General features: G+C 40.2%; 5 protein-coding genes across 13 annotated transcripts; 2 read left to right on the top strand and 3 right to left on the bottom strand.

Moving 5' to 3' along the window:
* Positions 1–777: 777 nt before the first annotated feature.
* Positions 778–11,523, bottom strand: LOC117650371 (ubiquitin carboxyl-terminal hydrolase 10-like). Of its 7 annotated transcripts, XM_034393753.1 has the most exons (13): positions 11,392–11,523; positions 10,457–10,667; positions 9,993–10,088; positions 8,704–9,053; positions 7,594–8,625; positions 7,399–7,520; positions 5,337–5,524; positions 5,038–5,239; positions 4,586–4,958; positions 4,339–4,509; positions 4,018–4,246; positions 3,894–3,938; positions 778–3,818 (listed from the first exon to the last, which is right to left on the bottom strand). In XM_034393753.1, exons 1-13 carry the CDS (start codon positions 11,440–11,442, stop codon positions 3,622–3,624), a joined length of 3,267 nt encoding a protein of 1,088 aa, XP_034249644.1. In that variant the 5' UTR covers positions 11,443–11,523; the 3' UTR covers positions 778–3,621. The 7 variants fall into 7 exon arrangements, with proteins under 7 accessions (XP_034249644.1, XP_034249640.1, XP_034249643.1 ...); XM_034393749.1 differs by lacking the exon at positions 9,993–10,088; XM_034393752.1 differs by lacking the exon at positions 9,993–10,088 and having other exon boundaries at positions 11,341–11,407.
* Positions 11,504–18,267, top strand: LOC117650370 (trimethylguanosine synthase). 3 transcript variants are annotated; one of them, XM_034393746.1, is made up of 11 exons: positions 11,504–11,522; positions 11,937–12,083; positions 12,332–12,491; positions 12,585–13,906; positions 14,283–14,594; positions 14,670–14,925; positions 15,150–15,431; positions 15,527–15,881; positions 15,959–16,090; positions 16,173–16,471; positions 16,567–18,267. In XM_034393746.1, exons 2-11 carry the CDS (start codon positions 11,980–11,982, stop codon positions 16,681–16,683), a joined length of 3,339 nt encoding a protein of 1,112 aa, XP_034249637.1. In that variant the 5' UTR covers positions 11,504–11,522; positions 11,937–11,979; the 3' UTR covers positions 16,684–18,267. The 3 variants fall into 3 exon arrangements, with proteins under 3 accessions (XP_034249637.1, XP_034249635.1, XP_034249636.1); XM_034393744.1 differs by lacking the exon at positions 11,504–11,522 and adding an exon at positions 11,692–11,828; XM_034393745.1 differs by lacking the exon at positions 11,504–11,522 and adding an exon at positions 11,837–11,856.
* A 123-nt stretch (positions 18,268–18,390) lies between these two features.
* On the bottom strand, positions 18,391–19,142 carry LOC117650377 (small nuclear ribonucleoprotein F). Its single transcript, XM_034393760.1, has one exon. It carries the CDS (start codon positions 19,008–19,010, stop codon positions 18,747–18,749), a length of 264 nt encoding a protein of 87 aa, XP_034249651.1. The 5' UTR covers positions 19,011–19,142; the 3' UTR covers positions 18,391–18,746.
* A 269-nt stretch (positions 19,143–19,411) lies between these two features.
* LOC117650378 (40S ribosomal protein S28) lies at positions 19,412–20,332 on the top strand. The gene is made up of 2 exons (XM_034393761.1): positions 19,412–19,718; positions 20,221–20,332. The coding sequence occupies exon 1, from the start codon at positions 19,514–19,516 to the stop codon at positions 19,709–19,711; it is 198 nt and encodes a 65-aa protein (XP_034249652.1). The 5' UTR covers positions 19,412–19,513; the 3' UTR covers positions 19,712–19,718; positions 20,221–20,332.
* A 248-nt stretch (positions 20,333–20,580) lies between these two features.
* On the bottom strand, positions 20,581–23,248 carry LOC117650375 (alanyl-tRNA editing protein Aarsd1). Its single transcript, XM_034393757.1, has 12 exons — positions 23,056–23,248; positions 22,820–22,948; positions 22,482–22,641; positions 22,194–22,286; positions 21,975–22,096; positions 21,780–21,896; positions 21,560–21,690; positions 21,402–21,468; positions 21,229–21,320; positions 21,083–21,137; positions 20,919–21,010; positions 20,581–20,830 (listed from the first exon to the last, which is right to left on the bottom strand). The coding sequence occupies exons 1-12, from the start codon at positions 23,092–23,094 to the stop codon at positions 20,722–20,724; spliced, it is 1,206 nt and encodes a 401-aa protein (XP_034249648.1). The 5' UTR covers positions 23,095–23,248; the 3' UTR covers positions 20,581–20,721.
* Positions 23,249–23,254: the final 6 nt, after the last annotated feature.

The following is a 23,254-nucleotide window of genomic DNA, read 5'->3' as shown; positions in this document are numbered from 1 at the left end:
GAGGCTCGAGGCGGCGAGGCGAGGCCTCGACCCTCCTCGAGAAGGGAGAAGGGAGCGGCGGTGCGGAGCCCTCCCTCCAGGCCTGGTGGGTGCGCGGCGCGCGAAGCTCACCGCCAAGAAATAATTTGGACTCGTTGCGGGGAAGGACACACCACTCGACACTCGACCCCGAGCGCAGCGCGCGCAGCGCTGGCGCCAAGCCCGTGCCACCTTGGTGCCACACCGAGCACCGACACGACAGGTCCAGACCAACCTTCAAGGGAAAAGCGCAAGCTCCGTTCGAGCAGGATATGGAAATAAAAGCAATTTACGATTCTGTTAGGGTGATGCCTACTCTCGAGTGTCGTGTATTCCTCAGGCTGAGTCCCTCTGTTAACCACCGACATTGATTGCTATACACGACTATTACAAAACTTGGCATCTTTTATAAAATCAGGGACTAGGATGACGAGTGCAGTCCAGTCCAGGCCTTGTTGTCCTTTTTACAATCCTCGTATTTTGTTCCCAGTTTTCATTTTACTTTACCTCCCTCAGACTCATCCGCAAGCGAGCACCACCCTAGTAATATTCCTCTCATTAAGCCAAAAATAAAATTCAGCAAGTTGGATTAAAACAATTAGTAGTGTAGTGTTTTTCTGTTTGGTATGATTAAATTCCAACATACTTAACACGGCACTCGTTTCCCCTCACATTGTATTTTGTTTATTTATTACTTTAGAATTAATACACTAAAAGTAATAAAGAGTGTCAGATGAGGAAAAAAAAGTGAGAGTGAACTTTTGAGCAAACAGTGATTTATTATGACAAACTATCTTCAGTACACGGTTTGTCCTTTGATAACAGTAGGTGGAACAGAACTTGTTAGTTACGCTCCATTCAAGCACAAAAATTATGCGACGACTCCAAATGTGAACTAACACAAGTAAAGTGCAAAACCATTCACGCAAAGTTAGATGGATATTAGGTACAACCTAGTTACAGTCTCGCACAAAATGCCAAATTTAACAGTTTTCTTCCTTTCTAAAACTTAGGAATCATTAATATTAGGCTTGCTGTCAACAAATCCTGAGAGAACAAGGGTAACACTCAGCTAACATATCACATTCGTTAGGCTTGAATCAAAGCCATTAACAATATCTCAATGTTTCGTGCCAAAGCACAATAAGATCAACAACCGTGAGGTTGAATTAATAATAAACGTTTACTAAAACACTACTGATACTCCTCAAGCACAGAAGTTTCCCAGGGATGAGAAGGGAAGGGAAAATGATGGGGAATACAACAAAACAGACACTTACAATCATCTTAAAACAAAATTTGATAAAGGAAAACTTGAAATTTACCACTTTATTACCCCACAAACTGTCATTTATAAAATACTATAACCGTAGTAATTTACTACACATTGTACAAGAAATACTGCCATAATGCTGAGATGGGCACGGATTTGAACCACCTTCACAGAGACACCCAGAATTTCCCCATTTGAGATGTAAGTCTGGGTACTGAGAAAACATGGTCGTAAGAACCTCAGCGTAGGCGCAATTTATTACCCTAACTATGCTCAAAAGAAATATTGTACAGGTAAACAACTCCAATAATGCTAAAAGCAGGTTATGACTTAAAACGGCAACAATATTTACATGTATGGGCTTTGGCACAAAAATATACAATAAATTTACAAGAGTTTTTACATTGCAGAACTGCTTAACAAAACGTCCATAGAGAAATGACAAAGGCGTAGATATTCCAATTAAAACAGTGATTAAAAGTTGTATATTTTAAAAAGAAGAAACAACATTATATGTAGTCAATTTGGTCACTTCCAGATATTTTAATTTAAAATATGCTAAGTATCCTAATTCTGGTTTCACAACTTTCAACTACATTGAAAAAATAAAATTTACTCATCATTAGACCTCCTCCACCAATATTGCAGATGCCTAATAGCAATAACCAAAATATGTTCTTTCACATGACAAAACTAAGGCATTTCCCATCGCTATTGAAAAATAAAATTGAATCATAATACAAGGAGCCTATATACATCAAAGCAATCTCACATCTTCAGTACAAAAATGGTTTGTTGTAGAAAAATAATATGGATGGGAAGTGGATAAGGCACGGCGCATCATCAGTTGCAGCACACCTAAAGCACAAAATCACATCAATTTTCTAGTTATGAAGTAACGAACAACAACCGAAGTTGATGCATTCGGAATTTGCTTGTCACAATATTGCCTATGATAACAATTGAAGGCCAACAGTTCATATTATTCACTTTAATCTGGGCGAGATCCCACAACAGACATATCAATAAGTACATGTGAATGAGGTTGATTTAGCAAAAACAATCACAGATTTTAAAAAGTTCAGTCGAAATCAGCTAGCAGTGAGAAATAATTTGAAAGGATAACAAAGACCAGAAAACCAATCAAAATTGTATGATAAAGTTTTAGAAGAATAATAAATCTAGCTGAACTACAAACTAGACAAAGGAAAGGGAGAACTTGTTTAGGCGTTACACAAACACCACTAAAGTAGGAAAGTACTGACTCTCAGATGGGCTACAGTGTGTTATTGAAACAAAGAATGTTGCTTAAAATAAAGGCTATGGCAGTCACATGACAAGGGTAAAGAGAGGGAAAAAGAAAATATATTGATGAACTCTATACCATCTAACAGAATGGTAAGATAAGATCACTTTAAACATTATTAAAATATTGACTATGCTCAATCTGTACCAAGAAAGAGCGAGTTGAAGTCATGATAGCTATGAACAAATAATTAGTTACAGGTCACTCTTAGGACCAAAATGCAATCAGTCAGTAGCATTGGAAAGAAAGGACTTGAAATGCCAGATGCAAAAGAAAAAAAAAGCCTCACCTGAAAACGAGATGACTCTTTCCAATCATTTTTAGCTGATGTAGTCTAAGAACCAACAAACAAAAACTCCAACAAAGGTTTTCCTAGCTTAAACATACTAGAAAACAACCCTGTTAAATTGGTTGCTAAGTCTATAACAGTGACAGAGCATATGCTTCACTTAATAATTAACATACAGATATTTGACAAAATTTGACAATTTCAAATGTTACAATTTATAAAAGCTTTGTGACGATGCCAAACTCAAATTACCTGAGGTACCCAGTTTATCAACTAAGCCAAATGATTCAAATACATGATTCAGTTGGAAGTATATTCAATAGTCACTATCACATTACACGTAGGTCCAAACCTTGCATATTAACGACAGTCTGTAGCAAAAGGCACAATATTCAACTTTCAATATTTGGAACAAAATAATTTTAATGTTAACCACTTCAAAAAGTTTGTACCTACATGTTTGGATTCATAAACAGGGGAAAAAAATTATCAGATAAAGATTTCTCATAACTCGAGAAGGGCAGAAAAACCTGGCAAATACAGCAACCAAAACCTTCACCCTGAGCAAAGAATTAAATATTATTCCTTCACTACTTTAAACAAACATACAACAAAATGACAAATGATGAATATAATGACTATAATACAAATGATTGTCATAAAACTACAGGAAAGAGAGATTCAAAATGGAAAATCCATCTCTCTAAAGTTAGGAGCCACTTGGAGCACGAAGTTTCAGTGTTTGTCCATAGGATCACAACGGCGGTAATACAAGAGGTAGGGCATACGAGGCGAGCGGGGGTGCAGTACATGGTGCTCTGATAGCACTTTAACAGAGCTATCATCATATCTAATCCAACAATTGTATCCCACATGGAACGCATCAGTAACATAGTGGCCTTTAGTGGCTTCTTTCCCATCATGGTAGACAACTGAAAAACGAGATTGCAATTAGAGTTGAAAAAATGAGCGCACCTGCATAACAGACATATTTAAAAAGAACATACCTGCAAAAAGCTTGTATAGCTGTTGAATTTTCTTTGATGACAGTTCTGAAAGCACAAGTGAAAATTGTTAATCATGATAAAATCTCAAGTAAGATAAGATTTGAACAAAAAAGAAAACCCTTACTAGCATCAATCTTGAGGTTAATTTCATATTCTATAGATTTGATTATCTTAGAACAGCTCTCATGCCTGTAGTCGAAACACTTTAAGTGCAAAAGCAACACTGGTGGAAGTTCCTCAAGCTGCACTTCCTGCCACGCCATGACTTCCTGATTTGACCGAGAGCATGTTAGACCTTCTAATTGATCTCTCTTGACATATGCTTCTAGGGCTTCTTTTACAGAGTTGCTATTCTGTAAACCCAGAGAAAAGGTCAACTCAAGTGAAATTGATTGAATTAATAACAGGATTAGAACACACATGCCAAGAGGCTCCTTATCCATACCTCTATGTCAAGTTGCAAAGTGAAGAAAGGTTGAACATTATCAGTTATATTGTTATCATGTGTGTTCCTAAACACTCTTGATCTGAGCTGGCCTCTGAAGATGTCAGACAAAGGTGTTCTACCAAAGTCTGCTTTCCTGGTTATGGACCCCTTATTCTTGGGTCCCATGACCTGAAATAATGAATTCATTGAAAGAGGATTCCTGTAATTCAAAACTTGCTACACTAACGTTTAAAACTGAATATACCTTCCACTCGTCAGCCTCATCAGGGCTCAACGATTCCAACTCTCCATTGGAAGTCGAAAGAACAGAAGGGTTCACACCAGAGGCATCACCATTAGAGAGTTCAGTCAATTTCATGAGATCAAGCATTTCATCATTTAATCCATTAAGAAGACAAGACAAGAACTCCTCTGCATCTTCTTGTCTTCCTTCAACCATTGTATCTGTTTGAATGACTGACAACATGCGATATACACAGGTTGGCTCAAATGCAGGGCCCGTAGGTATGTCATTATGAACCGCACCAACTTCACCATCTTTGCTTCTTGCAGCACGATCTGCTCGTTTAAGGCGTGCTGATGCAGCAAGTGGAGTAAATTCCTTAACAAATGTCTTCCTGAGGACAGAGAAAGGTTTATGTTAGAAGAGAGAAAATCAGTGGGACCACATTCCAGTAAGTAAGTATCTGTACTGACATGCTCTCAATAATGGCGGTTCGAGAATCAGACGATCGACCGCTAGGAGTATCAGGCATCTTGTAGAAAAGATTATAAAACGGCGGACAGGCTAGTAAAGCTTGCAGTGTGGCATTAATATAACACCAATTGTTGCGATTAGTAAGACCTCGAGGCTGAAGACTAGCAGGCTTGTTGTTAAGTTTGCATTGATGTAAAAATTCTGCAAGTAAAATGACGTAGATATATAAGCAAAACTTACAATAAAAGATAAATACAAGCATAAAGAAAAATAAAGGCAAACAGGATAACAAACTAACCAGATAACCGGTACAAGTTAGGATCATGAGCAGGGTTTGGTGGAGGTAAGGATGGAGCAACTCCAGTTGGAATAGCAGAAGATGCTGGAAGACGACGAGACTGGCCAGAGATAAGATTGCCTTTTGAGGGAGGTTGCATTGGTCCCCAGCCTGACTGTGTTGGAGGAGAAACCGCTTGCGGACCATCGCTGGAAAGAAAAAAAAACATCATCTACTTAACGAATGATACAAAAACAATAATAAAGAAAACTTCAATCAAATTGGGCGGCCATATGAAATAACGGATTACACTAATAATATAATTGGAATGGTAGTGGTTAACAGGATCATTACAGATAAACTAAACTCACTAGAACCATTTTCTGCAAAACGATTTGAGCGGTCGAGCACCATATTAATCGCACAGCTTAATCTCAAGATAAGGTTCCAAAGAGTATTTGAAAATTACTAAAAACATTCAATGTTTGAGAGAATGACTTCCAACATCCCATACAAGGAAATGCAGGCAAATGTTGCAAACAATTAATTTAGCAAAGTTAATCCGTACAACACTGCTATTATCTCAACAAGTTGCTGGCTTTGGACTTTGCAAAACATTCATCACTTAAAAATAAATGTTTGAAAGCTTGACTTCCGACGTTCCATTTTTTGAAGGATATGTCGGGAGTTTGAGCAAACACCATTGATCTGGCATCAAACATCCATGCAGCAATGCTATTAAAAGAACACTGCCACCTTGGACTGTGCCTTGATCCAATTTATCTAGAACATTTGAAGACCAATGTTTGAGAGAATGACTTCCAACATCCCATACAAGGAAATGCAGGCAAATGTTGCAAACAATTAATTTAGCAAGGTTAATCCGTACAACACTGCTATTATCTCAACAAGTTGCTGGCTTTGGACTTTGCATAACATCAAAGCAACATTCATCAAGCAAAAATAAATGTTTGAAAGCTTGACTTCCGACATTCCATTTTTTAAAGGAAATGTCGGGAGTTTGAGCAAACACCATTGATCTGGCATCAAACATCCATGCAGCAATGCTATCAAGAGAACACTGCCACCTTGGACTGTGCCTTGATCCAATTTATCTAGAACATTTGAAGACCAATGTTTGAGAGAATGACTTCCAACATCCCATACAAGGAAATGCAGGCAAATGTTGCAAACAATTAATTTAGCAAGGTTAATCCGTACAACACTGCTATTATCTCAACAAGTTGCTGGCTTTGGACTTTGCATAACATCAAAGCAACATTCATCAAGCAAAAATAAATGTTTGAAAGCTTGACTTCCGACATTCCATTTTTTAAAGGAAATGTCGGGAGTTTGAGCAAACACCATTGATCTGGCATCAAACATCCATGCAGCAATGCTATCAAGAGAACACTGCCACCTTGGACTGTGCCTTGATCCAATTAATCCAGAACTTTTGAAAACCTATGTTTGAGAGACTGACTTCCAACATCCCATACAAGGAAATGCAGGCAAATGTTGCAAACACTTAGTTTAGCAAAGTTAATCCATACAACACTGCTATTATCTCAACAAGTTGCTGGCTTTGGACTTTGCACAACATTCATCACTTAAAAATAAATGTTTGAAAGCTTGACTTCCGACATTCCATTTTTTTAAAGGAAATGTCGGGAGTTTGAGCAAACACCATTAATCTGGCATCAAACATCCATGCAGCAATGCTATCAAAAGAAGACTGCCACCTTGGACTGTGCCTTGATCCAATTTATCTAGAACATTTGAAGACCAATGTTTGAGAGAATGACTTCCAACATCCCATACAAGGAAATGCAGGCAAATGTTGCAAACACTTGGTTTAGCAAAGTTATCCGTACAACGCTGCTATTATCTGAACAAGTTGCTGGCTTTGGGCTTTGCAGGATTACAGAATAATGTATGCCATTCAAAAATTCATGAGAATGCAGGACCAAAAACAACTTTGCAACTGGTTTTTGAAAATTTGTTTACGTAGTGTAAACACGGGTGAGTCTTTTGCTTTGGATTTCATTTGATTATGGATCCATGTTACTTAAAGCAGACATACCTTCGTTGATTGTTGAATGAGGAGTATGTAGGGGCTGCATTGTGACTAGACGAATAATCGCCAGAAGTTCCTTGCATTGATGACTTATTGTTGAAGAGAGAGGCAAAAGATGCTTTTCCCCACTGAAACGTTAAAGCAACTGTAATATTTTGATCTTTCAACGCTTACATGTTAAGCGACACAAACAGAACATACCTGTGGGGGCGCAGAGGCTTGAACTTCTTCAGATTTGGCAGCAACATTGTTCTCAGCTGGTGAAGGAGCTGGAGCAGTTGATGGTGTTGATGCAGGTGGCTCAGGCGTCGGAGACTTCGCAGGCTGTGCGGTGACAGGGGGCGGCACAGGTGTGGCAGCAGGTTTGGGAACAGGTGCCGGGGCAACAGATGGGGGAGCGGGAGTAGGGGTGGGGGTGGGTGCTGGGGTGGGTGCTAGAGCGGGGGCGGGGGCGGGTGCAGGGTCGGCGGCAAGTGCAGGGGCGGCGGTAGGTGCAGGGACGGCAGCGGCCGCGACAGGAGGATCTGGTGCCACAGGAAGACTCGGCTCCACAGGAACAGGCTGCGGAGTTGGCATAGAAGTAGGGCTCACTCTCGACGGTTGGCTGACACTGACTGAAAGCTTTACTTCGTGCTGGACCGGCATCGACGAGGCTGCCGGATCCGCAGAGGTCGTCGAGACAGGCTTCTTCACTTCCACAGAGCGCCTTCCCGTCTGCACCGCGCCTGCGGGGGTGTGTTGCCCGGGTCGAGGGTGTTGGGGACTGGGGGCGAGGGCGGGCGGTGCAGGCTTGGGGGCACTGACTACGTGCTGGGGGGCTGCAACAGGGGCGGCAGCTGGAACAGGCTCAGCCACTGTAACCTGCGGCGGCGGAGCGGCCATAGGCATCATCGGAGGAGCTGAGATGAGTGCGGGGGCCGCAGGCACCGCAGCCACCGCAGGCTGGGGGTAGGGCACCTTGGGCGGGGGTACGCTCGGCACACTCACGGTCGGCATGCCCATCTGCGGTACGGTGGGGTGGTACTCGTACACTGGGTGGTACACGTAGATGGGCGAGCCTGCCTGGTGGGGCATCTGTGGCGGGTACTGGTACTGGGGGTACTGTTGCGGGTACTGCTGGTGGTACTGTGTGTACCCGTCGTAGTGAGTCACGTGGTGCATCATGTCGCGGTTCTTGTTCATCGACTTCCGCCCTCGGCCTCTGGGCTGGTCGCGCGGAGGCGGCGGCGGCTGCTGTCAGAACAAACCAAGTTGCATGAGTGAGCATAAAGGTAAGGGCTTGAACAACATCAAACAAGGGAGTGCTCTTACCGAGGGCTCCATCATCGGGTATGGGGCCACGGGAGGGTGGCCGTAGGACTGCATGGGATGCTGGTACATGGGGTTAGACATGTAGGGCAATGGAGAGTACACTGTGTGATCTTCTGGCTGTGGAGATGCATATGCGGGAACAGGTGGGCCATGCATCATAGAAGTGTCCGGTAGAGAGGCGAGCGGGGGAGCTGATGTAGTCACCACACTTCCCAAGGTGGCGGACGTGTGCATGGGTGGAGCGGCAAGAGGCTGGACAACATCTTGGGGGGCAGACAGGGAGGATTCATCCCCACCGATCAAATCCACATCCGATGTGAACTCCAAATGACTTCCATTCACAGGCTCACCTGAGAAAAATGCAGAAACCATAAATAAAGGAGGTGAAACAAAATTTGGAAAAGCAGTAAAACACTACACTATAAAATGGTTTTTAAAAAAAGGGCCAGCAAAATTGAAGATAAGAAGGTAGTAGAGAATGCCCATCTTGCTAGATTAGAAGTGTAGAATAGCACCCCATGCAGTAAAAAAAAATGAAAAGACAATGAGGATGAATCAGAATGGTTGGTCTGCCTAAAAACAACACATGCGTGAGTTCCTGACAGCAATTATTCCTAGAGAAAAGTAGTGACCAGAAAAAGGAAAATGGGTTTAGAACTTTTCACACAAAAAAGCAGTAGCCTGCCAAAACCTGTTGCATCCTATTTAAAGGTAGTTGTCAGCAAAGTGCACAAAAATTCAACCTTGGAGGAGGGAGAGGGGGAGGGGAAACATTGCCTGGTGTAGGGCTTGGTTCAGTAAATTATTTTCATCAAATAAGATTTAAAACTGAAATTAAATAATAGTTGTTGCATCCTATGTTGAATTTACAAGTGAGACGCTAATCTCTTGGGCTGCAGTGGTGCTCTAACGATGTAGAAAATACTATGAAGGAAGACTACTTTAAGTGTCATAAAAAAAACCTCATTGAATGCATAAAATGGTCCAGTCTCTAAAATATAGATGAGCTTCAATGATTGATAAATAAACATTGGACCCATGAACACCCACCAAAATGTGGTTGGTACAGCAGTGAGCAAAGTGAATGCATAAACTATTACTACAGTTTGAAAATACAGGTGTTTGCTAATTGAATCAAAAGACTTCAAAAGCAAAATGATTGTGTGCCATCAGTTTCACAAGACAGCATAAATGTCTAGTGAACCAATTTTCCTGATAAGATCAAAATGTTAATTTACTGAAAAATGCATCAAACAGTAGCACAGCCAGGGCACACAACACACATTTACCTGAGGGTATTGGTTGTAACCATTGACATGTGGGGGACCCGCCGCTGAAGAATTGGGGGGGAAGGAAGGCATGAGGGGGAGGGAGGGCGGTCACCGCTGCAGTAAACCCATCATAATTCAATCACAATACAGTTTCAAAAGAGTCATTACTTCAAGAGAAAGAAAGGTTCAGTGATATCTAGACATAGTTAACACTGTTAAACTGTCAAATTTCCTAGGCTTGGTACAGCCCCAAATGAAAGTTGTTCAGAAACTATCAACACTAACCAAACTCAGTAAATTGACTAACGCCTTAGAATACATAATGCAATAACAACAGATCAGGCTATGGCAGTTCTACACAGACATATGAGGATGAGTGGAAGTCCAATTGACAAAGTCTAGTACATCCCTAAAAAGTATCTCAGATGAGAATAGAATTGAGGTTCCCGTAACTTTAAAACTGATAATCTCATAAAACTTACCAAACTGAATGTGTGATGCTGGGTCTGGTGAGCCTATCCATCCACATGGTATATCATTGACCTGAAGAGTTTCAGGCTCATCTGGAATGCCATCATCTTCTTCCGACCATGGCAAGGACAGACCCTGCTGCTCAGGATTAACCCCGAGCACAGAGCGCAGGTGGCTCAAATCCTCCTCCCCCAGACCAGACAGATCCAGGAATTCATAGTCCTGCATCAACAAAGAGAATATCATTGTTTATCAGTAAAGTAAAGATTAGGCCTAGAAATAGGCTTTTCAAGGCAACACAGCCAGAATTTCAACTGATGTATGGTTTAAGATACGATAAAAATTTCCCCATAAAGTTTGCGGCTGGCTCAAAGCTGACACTGATCAGACAGCGGCTAAAAGGGCGCAACGTCCGAGACACGAAACACCAGAACCCAGTGCAGGTCCGGCAGTGACCAACTGATTGAAGGGCGGAACGACCAAGCAGGGGAGTGTACCATTGAAGCGGAGGGTGTGCGCGTTTGAAGCCCAGTGCGGCGAAGCGTCAACGGCAGAAAATGAGCTGCTTTATTGATGACATTGGCCCATCGGCGCCAACGGAGATCGGCATAACCTCGGCGGCAGGGGTACAAGGTAAGGTTAACCTAACCGCGCTCGGTGAGAGTGGTCGCGAAGGACGGCCGCCACCCTGCCGGACCAAACATCGACCCGCGGGGATGTCTGGCGAACTCCACGCCAGCATCACTTGAGCCGATTCAATAACGCAGGCCCACGTGCGGCAGCGCGGCATGTTTGCTAGCAAAATGGAGGCCTGAGCACCGAGTGAACCAGGCGCTGTCGGCTCGCAATGGCACCTTGCCCTGAGCGTCTCGTGAGCACGGGACTGGCTTCAGACCTCAGGACTGCATCTTCGGCGCAACTATCACTTTCGCGCGATAAATCTCACCTGAACTGGATTATCCATTGGCCTATATTTTGGAGTCAAGTCATTTCTCATGAGAATTAAGCCATGTTCTTCGTTTTGGAGATAAAGTGTTTCCGGTACCGCTAGAGTGCGCTGTTGTCTCTTTCCGGGAGGTGTGTTCTAGTTTCACATGTGACCAGTAGTATTAATTTAATACTTATTTCTTTATTTATTCAACAAATGCAAACAAATCGGAAATAATTTTCATGATTTTATTGGAAATAACTGAACATCGCTCAATTAACTTCATGAAGATTTCTTGATGGCAGTTTGGAATTTCCGTGATAATAGCAGTATTTTTCATACACAATCCGAGCGTCGAATACGAATGTGTAAATTACCTTTGTGATATAGATTGCTATTCTCTGTGCAGACAGCAGACACACGCCAAGCTAGATCAGTTTTATTATGGTTTTTAAGTTAGCAATTCAATTTTTTGTTCACTGAGTATGATTGGGAGTTGGCTTAACTCCGAGTCAAACATTTACACTTTGAAATACAGCAAAGTGTCATTCATATGTTGACAGGAAATTTTCTGCCTTAATGGTGTAGCACCCACCACTTTCCACAATGAGTGATTCAGTGTTTGAACCTTTGGCTGAGGTTTACCTTGGGTTGGATGGACACACAGACGATCAAGAAGTTTTTCTTCTTTGTAGTAGAGTCATTATAAGGTATGAACAACAGGAATTCTATCTCTTTTCTCTCAAGATCGATTGTATTAGATTCTATGTGTCAGAGCTGTCAACTGTGGGTGTGTTGTGTTTTATTTTATAACAATGCTGTTGTATGGTATTAATACCGTTTCTTCATAAAAGTTGGAATATGAAAATAGTTGTTATTTAAACTCCTTTTTCTCTCTAGGAAAATTGACATTAAATTCCCACAATTACGTTTCTATTTATTTGTTATTTACTTCTAGGGGGCAGTCATTCAAGGAAAGCTCCATAAATTCCAATCAAAATGCCTCTAGTAAAGATGAGAGCATGCAGGATGAACTTCAGGGAGAGATCACAGAATCTATCGGAAGCCTATATGAAATTCCTGAACCTGCTGAGATTTTGACTGTTCGGAAGAAACAGGTATGTGTATTTGACATTTGTTTTTTCAACATGCATCTGAAAGTGTCATACTTATTTGAGCTTGTTGTGAGCTGAATTCCTCTTGTTTTGCAGAAACCTCAAGAACCTGTCAGTTGCTATTGTAGTGCATCTCATACTGATAACAATTACTCAACAGATGAGCATGAAAGCATGCGGGGACATGTGCCCGCAGTTCTACATGGAAGTGACAGTGGTGCTGATTTATCAGAGTGTGGAGGTCACTCTTCCATCACTACAGATGTAGATTGGGAACGTTATTGGACTGTTAACGGCGAAAGACTCATTTGGGAGAGCTGGATTTCAAAGTATGGAAATTACATCAATCCTGATTACCTGGCTACAATTGAGGGCCAACAGGCACCTGTAGTTTCAGAAGATACAAACGCTAATGATGGTTGTAGTACAGAAGACCAAGGTGTTGACCCATCTACATGTCATTCATTCCAAGGGTTATTTCCATCAGCCAAGAAGAGTGACACTGAACCAAGCTACAGCCTCCAGTCCAGTACCTTCCAGCCTACAGATCCATCTCTTCTCCCAAGACGTCATCATTCCTTCGGCCAGGACACACCCAGGCCAAAATGTGGCTCTCGAAACAGTATGGCAATGAGTGAGGGCCATCAAGCACTAAATGATGAACCATTCCCTGTAGATGCGGGTGCCCTTGGTGCAGTGTCTGCTAATATGGGAGAAGGCTGGTGCCCTCTTTCTCCTGATTTGACTGATATGAACCATTCAAACAGCAGAAATAGTGAAGATGAACTCCTGTTATATAGTGGTCACAATTCAAATGGTGCAGATTCGTTGAATGGAAGTCTTGCAAAGTCAACCGTTACCACTGACTCAATGACTAATGTTACTCGCATTACAATGTCCTCTCTTGACTTCAGTTGTGACATGGAAGAATCTGTGAAAAGTAGCTCCTTGACATCCTCTGAGAACACATCGAGTCACAGTTCATACAATAGTTCTGAATGTGATGCTGATCTGTATTGGCAGCAACTGTGGAAACAGCACTTTAATGAGCAATACTATGCACACTACAATGCATTTGTTGCCTCTCACAAAGATGACTATGATGAAATTATGGAAGATCAATCTTCCACTGTCAACAATCCTTCGCTTGAAGTACCCACTACCTCTGCCCAATCCAACATACTGCCGCAGCCCATAGAAGAGGAAGATAGCAGCCATGATGAGAGCAATGGGGACCTTGATAATGGTCTATGCAGACCTGACAGACCAGAGTATTTGTTGAGTGGTGATGACGATAATGCCAAGGATGGCTCAGACTTCAGCAAAGGAAGTTGTATGAAGAACTCAGGAAATTCATTGAAGCAGAAGAGGAAGAGAGCTTCAAAAGGAAAAGGAAAACCACTGAGCAGAAACAGCAGGTAATGTAAACAACAATAAACATTGTTTATTTCTCCAGGCAGAGCCGTCCCAAAGTCAGCCAAAGCACATTTAAAATTGCTGTTGAGAGACAGGTCTCTTGACTCAAATTTCTGGTACTGATATGCATCTGTCCGACTTCTTTACTGTCATGTAACAAGTGGGATCTAGCCAAATCTGGCCGTGATGCAGGGTACAGCAACAGTCTTCAATGGCTCTAGCTGAGGGAGCACAGGGTGTTGCACGGACAGTACCTGTCTTTGGTACCGCCTCCCGCCTGTGCTCTCTAGCAAGATTTAGGGCTCGGCTCGGCCACTGTGTATGTTACAATAGGGTTATAAACATTGCGGGTGGCTAACTGTTTTCTTTTTGGTTCAGAATTATACACTCAGTTGGACTTCTTCTACAAAGCCTCAAAGTCTCTGAGCCTTCTCCAGCCACTAATCAAACTATGGATTCCATAAATCCAAATCAATGTGAACCCATAATGTCTCCTTCTAGAAGTGAAACAAATACAGAATCCACTAAAGGTTCAGTTTCTGATAAAAATGGAGCTTCTACTTCTGAGGCTAATGAATGTGCGTCTACTGCCACACCTTCAGTTCAGGAATCGCACAATGGTGGGACAGGGGGTCATGGTGGTGATGGTGAAGAACCTCATGAACACCGATCTGTTAACTTGAAAAGGAGGTAAGGATTTCAAATATGCTTAAAAATAAACCGTAACATTTCAATGAAGTACAAAATAATTTGTGTCTGTTTTAGCCATGAGCGAGATCCTGATGAGGCAGGCCTTGACAAAGCTCGAGCTGCTTTCAACCTCATGGGCTATGTTTTTTCTGTAAAGCGAAGAGCGTCTGAAGACAATGGATCATCCAAGCCAATTATTAAGTCAGCATCAGTCAACTATATGAAACGAAATATTCGTAACCAGAATCGTCACCTTCAAATATTTATGACCTCTAATCCTGTCAACTCACACATTTATTTTGATGATGATGGTGTTGCATTACCTAGCACTGTAAGTCCTCTTACCAGTTACTTTGATTCTAAGATTTGATTGCTTCTTTACTCTCTCTGTATAAATTGAAATATCTTTAACTTGACGATAAGTGATGATTTAATACTTTACAATCATCATTTTCCACCCTCCCCATGTACTTCAACCATTGTTCAGAAGAATGAGTCACCATTGCCATATTAATGTAAAGCCTTTTCTGACTTGATTGTGTTTGTGATCTCTAGGTAAGTTTAGAAGAAAACAAGGAACAATTAGATTCTGCTGAAGATGGAAGTTCTTGCTTACATGGTTATCATTCAAGTTCGGATGAAGAAGTTACAATGAAACAAGTTTTGCCTCGACCAAAACGCCTCAGCTGCTCTGATGTTAAAAGGGTTTCATCCTGTTGTTGTGAGGAAGAGACCTTAAGTCAAAATGAAGGCTTGAGCAAGTCACCTCTGAAACAACATAACCAACCCTCAATTCCTGAGGATATCAACAAGCACAAGAATGCTGATCAATCCAAGGTGATATCTTGGCAAAGTTTGATTATTGTGGTGTTTGTAGTATGGATAATTAATATTGTTTGTAATAATATTGAAAATAATGATTTCCGATTCAGGGTACTGATGGAGAACACATAGATAGCTCTGACGAGTTCTGTGAGGATGACTTGATGTCAGACATTCCATCGCTAAATGTGGTACAGGAGCAATTGAAGGATGGATGTGAAAAAGGAAACATTCCCAGTCCTTCAGGTGATGAGAAACTTCAGGGATTATCATGTGTCTTGAGTGTGGACAAAGTGGATGATGGAAGCAAAAGCAAGTCTAAAAAGAAGAAAAAGAAACAGAAGCGTACCCTCATGAAGGCAAATCTCCCAAATGAAATCAAAACCAATCCTCAACTTCTGAAGTACTGGTATCGCCGCTTCCAACTGTTTCACAAATTTGATGAAGGTGTTAAACTTGATGCTGGTAAGTATTTGGTGAAGATTTAACTTGCTTATTTCCCTCTCTTTTATCTTATCTTACAATTTCTCCTCGTTGTACAGAGAGCTGGTTTTCTGTCACACCTGAAGAACTAGCAAAGCATACTGCTGAGAGATTACGTTGTGACCTTATTATTGATGCTTTTTGTGGTGCTGGAGGAAATGCTATTCAGTTTGCATTTACATGTGAAAGAGGTAAAGAAACTTTACATAGCTTTGAGAAGTTATTGAATCCATATAATTTTAACTTTTTACCTTGAACCTTGTCATTTTTCAGTTATTGCAATTGACATAGATCCCATAAAGCTGGAAATGGCAAGGCACAATGCGGAAGTGTATGGGGTAGCAGATCGCATTGAGTTTATCTGTGGGGATTTTGTAAAGCTCAGTCCTTCTTTACATGCTGATGTTGTTTTTCTGAGTCCACCATGGGGAGGACCAGAATACTTGCGTGCTGGTGTTTTTGATCTGGAGTCATGCATGGCTCCTCTTGGAGGGTCTAATCTATATAATATAGCAAAGGGCATAACTGAAAATGTTGCTATGTACTTGCCAAGAAACATCAACACAGATCAAGTATGTGCATTGTTCCCTGTTTCTGGTTGGATAATGTCTGTTTTTTTGTTGTTTTTTTAATTCCTAATGGTTATTACTTTTCTTTTTCTCCTCAGCTTGCCATTCTTGCAGGGCCTGGAGGCCAGGTTGAAATAGAGCAAAATTTCCTCGATAAAAAGCTAGTTGCTGTCACAGCGTACTACGGTGAAGTTATTTATGAATCTGAATATTAACTTATCTTCTCACTTCCAATGCGTTTGTGTTCTCTGTGTTTGATGTATTTTATTTTTACTACACTTTTTAGTTACATATTGCACATGTTTCAAAATGTGTGAAATCCCTTTTGTTAGAGAATATTTCTCTCCACATTATATCACTTTCTGTGTCAGTCAGTAGGCTATTTTAAGGAACTCAATTTAGAATTAGAATATGTTAATGATGACATGCATGCTTTCAGCATGTTCAGAATCAAATAAGCCTCCTTTTTCCTCAATTGAGCAGCATTTGAGGGAGTTTTTGTTTTACAATCATGGGAATATAATTGTTTCATTCCTTGTTTAAGCAATGTGACCTTACATTTAATTATTCAAGCCGAGCTTTTTTAAAAAAAATGAATAGGTCCTTTTCTGTTGTTTGATTTTAAATTTTATTTTATGTTTTTCCATTTTTTACACATGGAGTTGATATGCCGCTGTGTGTTTGCTCATCAAAATGAAAAAAAAAATGATGCTTTCAGTATGTTTTGTCTTTCAATGGTTGATATGAGACAGGTTAAATAATAATTCCATGGAGGATGTAATATAAATTTGCAGAACTAGTTTTAAAAGTAGTGGTTTCCTTTCCTTTTCTTGCATTCTGCCCTAAAACTGTAATGGTGAGATCTAACTTTTGCAAATTGCATGCAAAATCCTTCCTCCAATCTAGCAGCCCAGTTGCTGATAGTGTTTCCCATGATATACAAGAGAGTGAAAGGCTGAAGGATTGTGACCATATGCATGCTTCATTTTTGCTATATATTGAACACTCTGACCATTCCTTTTGAAATGTTTGTTTGTTCAAGTCCCTAATTGCATTTTTATCACTGTCGTAATATATTAAATGAAAATTCCCTGATTTTTCTCCTTGCAAAACAAAACTGAACTTCTTTTCCCCTACTATTTCCATAATCGCACTGTTGTGATATCCTATTATAACTGCCATTTTACAATGAAACAATGACTCACTATTGTGAGTCTCTGAAATGATTATATCTTGATTATAGCAAATCAACAAGCTAGACTCACTGTAATGAGGTATAATCGGGTATAATGAATTGTCAAACCCAAGATTATCCCACTACCCTTAATAATATTCATTAGTCAGTTTCTAGGCTGTGTGAAGACTGTCCTGGGTGTACTGAGAGAGGATTGGTGTGGGCACAGGGCACCACTACCACCTCCAATTCTAGCAAATTGCTCTTTTCCAGGTAGGGCTGGCTAAAAATCTCTGCATATTACTTAAATTGTTTGAAACTTCTTTTTTTTTTAATACATGTAAAGTTTGGATGTATGATTGAAATGATTTGCTAAAATGGTATGAAGTAGTGCTTCAGGAACATGGAAAACGCGTGCATGGAATTTAAAGAGTGGAGTACTGGTTTAATCCATTCCCGTGGACCTAAGTCTAGATAAAAATGGATGTAGGCTTGGTACTGTAAAGACTGCCTTGTATGCAGTTTTTTTTGTTATTGTTTTTCTTTTTCTAATTAGTGAATTACTTCAAAAACCCTGAATTTGTTAGCTCTAATAGCAAACTGCAGAAATAAACTTAATAACATAGTTCCTGAGTCATACTTACTCTCTACACTACAAAGAAGACACCACATATGGTTGAAAATGTCAAATGAGACAACATGAATAAATGAAGAATATTTATGCACAAGGAGAATAAACACAACATGGTATGATCCTTAACATGTATATTGTAAATGCTATGGCAGCTATGTACAGGATTGAAATAAAACTAAGAACATGGTCTGATTTTAAAGTGCTGATGTATGGAATAGACACAGAATAATTCGAAAATAGAATTCTGCCTGACCATAGCTGGAAAGAAACATGAGGGAATTCAAAATACAAACAGATTTTGATCACATCAGAAACAAACGGAAATGTAAAAGAAGAGTTTCCTAACTTCTTTGAAATGTAAAGCAAGAAAAATTAACACTAAAGATTCATTTTAGGGTACACAGATGAAATCGAAAAACACCTCTGATGACAGCACAATAAGTCAAACGCACCACCAGCTTCACATAGAACTAGTCCTTCATTTCGCCGTCTTCCTCTTCCTCTTCAACTCCTCTGATATATAGCACATTGTTACATCTCACTAGCACTTCTCCGAGAGTTCCGGTGCAGTTTCCTTCAACAAATTCTTCAGTGTTAGCTAATTGAAGGTTCATGTAGCCATCCACAGACACGAGATAACCTCTATATTCCTGGCCCCACTTCAATTTCACCATAACTGGCTTCCCAGTCAAACTGTTGAGGAACGGTTTAGGATTTATGGGCATAGACGCCATGGCTGGTTTGTAGAGGAACACAAATAACCAGAAGTATTTGAGAAAGATGCAAATAGTGACGGGGTGAACCGGCAAAACGCTTCAGCGCCGTTTGATGTTGTTGTTGATATTATCGATGTTGTTGTTGTCATTTGTTTGTGGACTGAAAAGGAGTTTCTCAAGATTCATAACGGGCGCAGGAGCAGTTTCGATCACAGTTCTCCCAGAAAACCCTCTAGAATTCCAAATAAAGCAACTTTAACATAACATAAAAATCCAACATCAAATAACAAAATGCATTTAAGTTTATTTGAGGCACAAGAAAAGAAGATGATGGGAAAATGTTATGGAGTTCTGGTCGTTTGTCCAAAGACATTTCTAGGCCAAAGTGTGTTTCCGGTGTCAACCTCAACAGTCAGCCGCTGACCGACATCCGGTGTTTCTGTCTTTCGTGCATGGCCTGACTTATCGGTAGCACACGTGTGGTTAAATTGTTGGTTTGAACGCACTAGAAATCTTTCACCATGGACAAGCCCGTTGTCTTAGCTCGCGTGATGAAAGTGTTGGGCCGCACTGGCTCCCAGGGACAGTGTACCCAGGTGAAAGTTGAATTCATCGGTGAACAGAACCGACAGATCATCAGAAACGTGAAAGGACCCGTCCGGGAAGGCGACATTTTAACCCTCCTGGAATCTGAACGTGAAGCGAGGAGGTTAAGATAGACGTGAGGTAATGTTTCTCTTCTGCAATCTATTTTTTACTAGTAGGCCGGAAAATTTTCTCAGTGATGTGTTGATGTTTGACCTACCATAACCTGAGCGAACGGATAGCTTTTACCCCGGTATTCCACGAGCCTCTTCCGCCCATTCACTCCCTGTAATGCTCCAAGTAGTGCCTGATGCCCTTATGGCCGGTATGGTAATTGGCGGTGCCCTCCTTTCATTCCCCTCATACGCATTCAGTCGTTTATCTTATCAAAATGGCAGCATTTGTTGTTGAGCGCTCCCTAGTGAATTCCTTTAATTTTTCTGTGCATTCATTGTTTACACTGAACATAGATTTCAGTAAATCTAGTTACTGTTTCTTTAATCAGGGCTAGTTTCCTGACAATTTATGTTAAATTCCATTTTATGCAAGCGGCATTATTTCTTATCCGTAATACAGTCTGGACTGACTTGCGATAAATGCTTAAGTCGTTGCTCTGTTGTAATTGAACCTTTTACTGTTTCAGGAGAGGCTGTCAAGATGGACTATTGACTGAAACCTGCCCAATCTCCAAGTTAACCATGTGCTGTTCAACTCGTCCTACAGTTAATAAACTATCTTGACCATTTATCTTTCTATATCGTTCAAATTACTTCCTTACATGTCACTAGTAAATTGCTCAGGCTGTCATCACCTGTCTCTTACTTAACTTATTTGGAAGGGCTAAGCCTTAAATTTGGTTTCTCAGCACTTCCATTTTGCTGTTATTCTGTGACGAGTGTGAAACCTATGTGAGGTGGTTACCAGGCCCACCGCTAAAGTGCTTAAAATCTTATGAAATGACCACTGTAATGTCGTTTGAAGGGACTAGTAATTATAAAACTTAAAAACGGGTTTATCAAGGAAACATTATAATTCACTCTGACATCCATAGGTTACAGTAGATCATTATTTCTTGTAAATCAACATATATTTATGGTGCAACAAATTAGGTGAGATAGATTTACACTTCAAAATTCAACTTGAACTAGGTCTCTTTAAAAATTTGTTCTACTTCTGTCATCTTAAGTTTACTTACTTTGGCCTGAAACTTGCTTCCTTTTCCAAAGCCTTTCCCTCCCATCACATCGCACAACCTGAGAAGAGAAAGATATGCCACAATTAATTTAAATAGAATTGATGCTTCCTTTAACTTTCTTAACAGACAGTCTAGTTCAAACATACTTGGGCCCTACACAGGCTACTCTATTAGGGTTACCATGCAACACAAGTTGCAAATTTGGTTCTTCCCCCACAATCAGCAGCAGCACGACTGACTGTAAGAAAAAAAATGTTAATGATGTATTCTACATGTAAATTACACTTAACAAGTACCATAATGTTCATACCTCATCATTAAACTCTCTTAAAAATGAGTTAATGAAGTCCATATCAGCTTCACTTCTGCGAGAGTGGTAAAATTCAAACAATTTAAATTGTCTCAGTAGGTCAAAGCAAATGAAAAATTAAGTTGTTCTGCACATGATTCTTTTACCTGTATAGAATTAAGTGATGTGGTTTGGGGTTGGTATTCTTCAACTTCTCTGCCTCCATACAAGCAACTTCTCGCAAAACATTTTGAAGGTTCTGAAAGAAGACACGTTGATGCATAATTATTGTGGTAGATAAGTATGATTACCTTAAAAACACAATCTTAAAACCTCCGACCTTGACAGAAATTTTTAAAGAATTTTGAATTTTTTCAGTCAGTTGCACATGCATAGATCCTTTGTTCCTGAGAAGAGGTTGATATTTTAATCACATTTTAATAACTCATAAACTCCCGGCACATAATTATAGTATTGGAGATCAGTCATTGCACTCACTGTAGCAAATTAGAGAGAGCAGCTTCACGCTCCAGAAACTCTTCCATTTTGTTTCTCACTCTATTTCCAGCTAGGAAATTAAGTTTTATTTTGCCCTTCTTCCCCTTTTCTACATTTGTAAGCTTAATCATCTAGGTAGTTCAGAACATAAATTTATTACATTTTTGTACAGTAAAAATGTGTAACAAACAATTTTGTACCTGGCAAGGAAGACACATACTTGTAACTGACTGAGATTAGAGACATGGGTTCCACAGCACATATTATTTTCCAGGCCCTCTATATTTACAACCCTGACTAGTCCCACATGGTCATCAGGCAAGCCTCGAGTTCTGGCCTGAAAAATAATTAATAATAAAAATTGTTAGTGTTGAAAATAATATGGGTAGAAAAGATTTGGATGTTAATACTGCACCTTTTTGAGCTCAGGATTATTAGATTCATAAACATTTACTTTGACTGGTCTAGCTTCTCTAATATATTGGTTGACTAACTTTTCAGCATTTGCAACTTGATCAGTTGAGATAGATGGAGTATCTAAAAGTAATATTTTAAAAAGACATGCCATGTTTAAATTACGTCTTACAGAACAAAGATGTATGCTCGGATGTATGTAATAACATGAAATACGTGCCAAGTTCCAGATAGGATACTTCTTCTCCTAGCCACCATGATGAAGTGGCATACCCATACTCTTCAGCAATAACTGCAGTGATAAGATGCTGACCTGCATAAAGAGAAACAACAAAATAGGGTAATAGTTGGGTATCAGCAAATTGTTTTTTTAATTCGTTCTTAGCAAGTGACTTTAGTATGAAATTTTTTAAGTGCCATAGCAGAACAGGAAGTTGCTTGGACTCCATTTTCCAAATCCAAATTTTGGACCAAGAAATTTCTCTCAGAAGAAATACAAGGTGAATACCCGAATGTTGTTGCATATGATCCAACCTCCGATTCCAATCCAATAGCACAGATACAGACTGTCCAACTTCAAAGGGGTATTTAAGAAAATGAACAGCCTCAGCACCTCTCCTTGTCACTTTGATGACTTCCTTGCCATTAATAGTTCCAAGATCCCATGGCTGAAATAAAGAAATGAAGGGAACAGTAAGTTTACCAGAAAACAACACAGCAAAGGCAGAAAATGTCAAAGTTACACATGACAACATAGGATAAATTTGATGACAATCACCACGAAGTTGTGAGACGAGATTACATCGAATATTAGACATGTCATCCAACTTTAAGACGTCTACAAACCTGTCCACCTCCTTCAGGAAAGAGTATTGTGTCTGTCAATATTATTTCAAAACCATCAATGAGCTCCTTTTTGCCATCATTAACACAGGGTATTTTGGCCTCCTTAGATGAAACCACTGTTGTAGTGAGCTGAATAAATAAAATTATGGTAAAAGTAACTGTTACATTCATTTCTTTGTGGGCAAATATCTTAAATATTAGTTAATTAAGAAAACTTTGGTTAATGCCCCTCATACCTCCTTCAGGAAACTATCATTTTGACAGGCAAACACCATTGTTTGGGCAAGAGGTACAAAGATTTATTCTCCGTGTAGCCAGACAGAGCACCTGAAAGCAGAACTAGCTGAAGCTGAAAGACTAGACTAGACTGGAAGTACTGAGAAAAAGCAGAGAGCTTTTTTGTTGAAGAAACTCGACGATGTAGGATTTCTCATG

Source organism: Thrips palmi, unplaced genomic scaffold, assembly GCF_012932325.1.
Source record: "Thrips palmi isolate BJ-2018 unplaced genomic scaffold, TpBJ-2018v1 HiC_scaffold_5, whole genome shotgun sequence".
Classification (NCBI taxonomy): Eukaryota; Metazoa; Arthropoda; class Insecta; order Thysanoptera; family Thripidae; genus Thrips; species Thrips palmi.
This window is presented reverse-complemented; position numbering and strand designations above follow the sequence as displayed.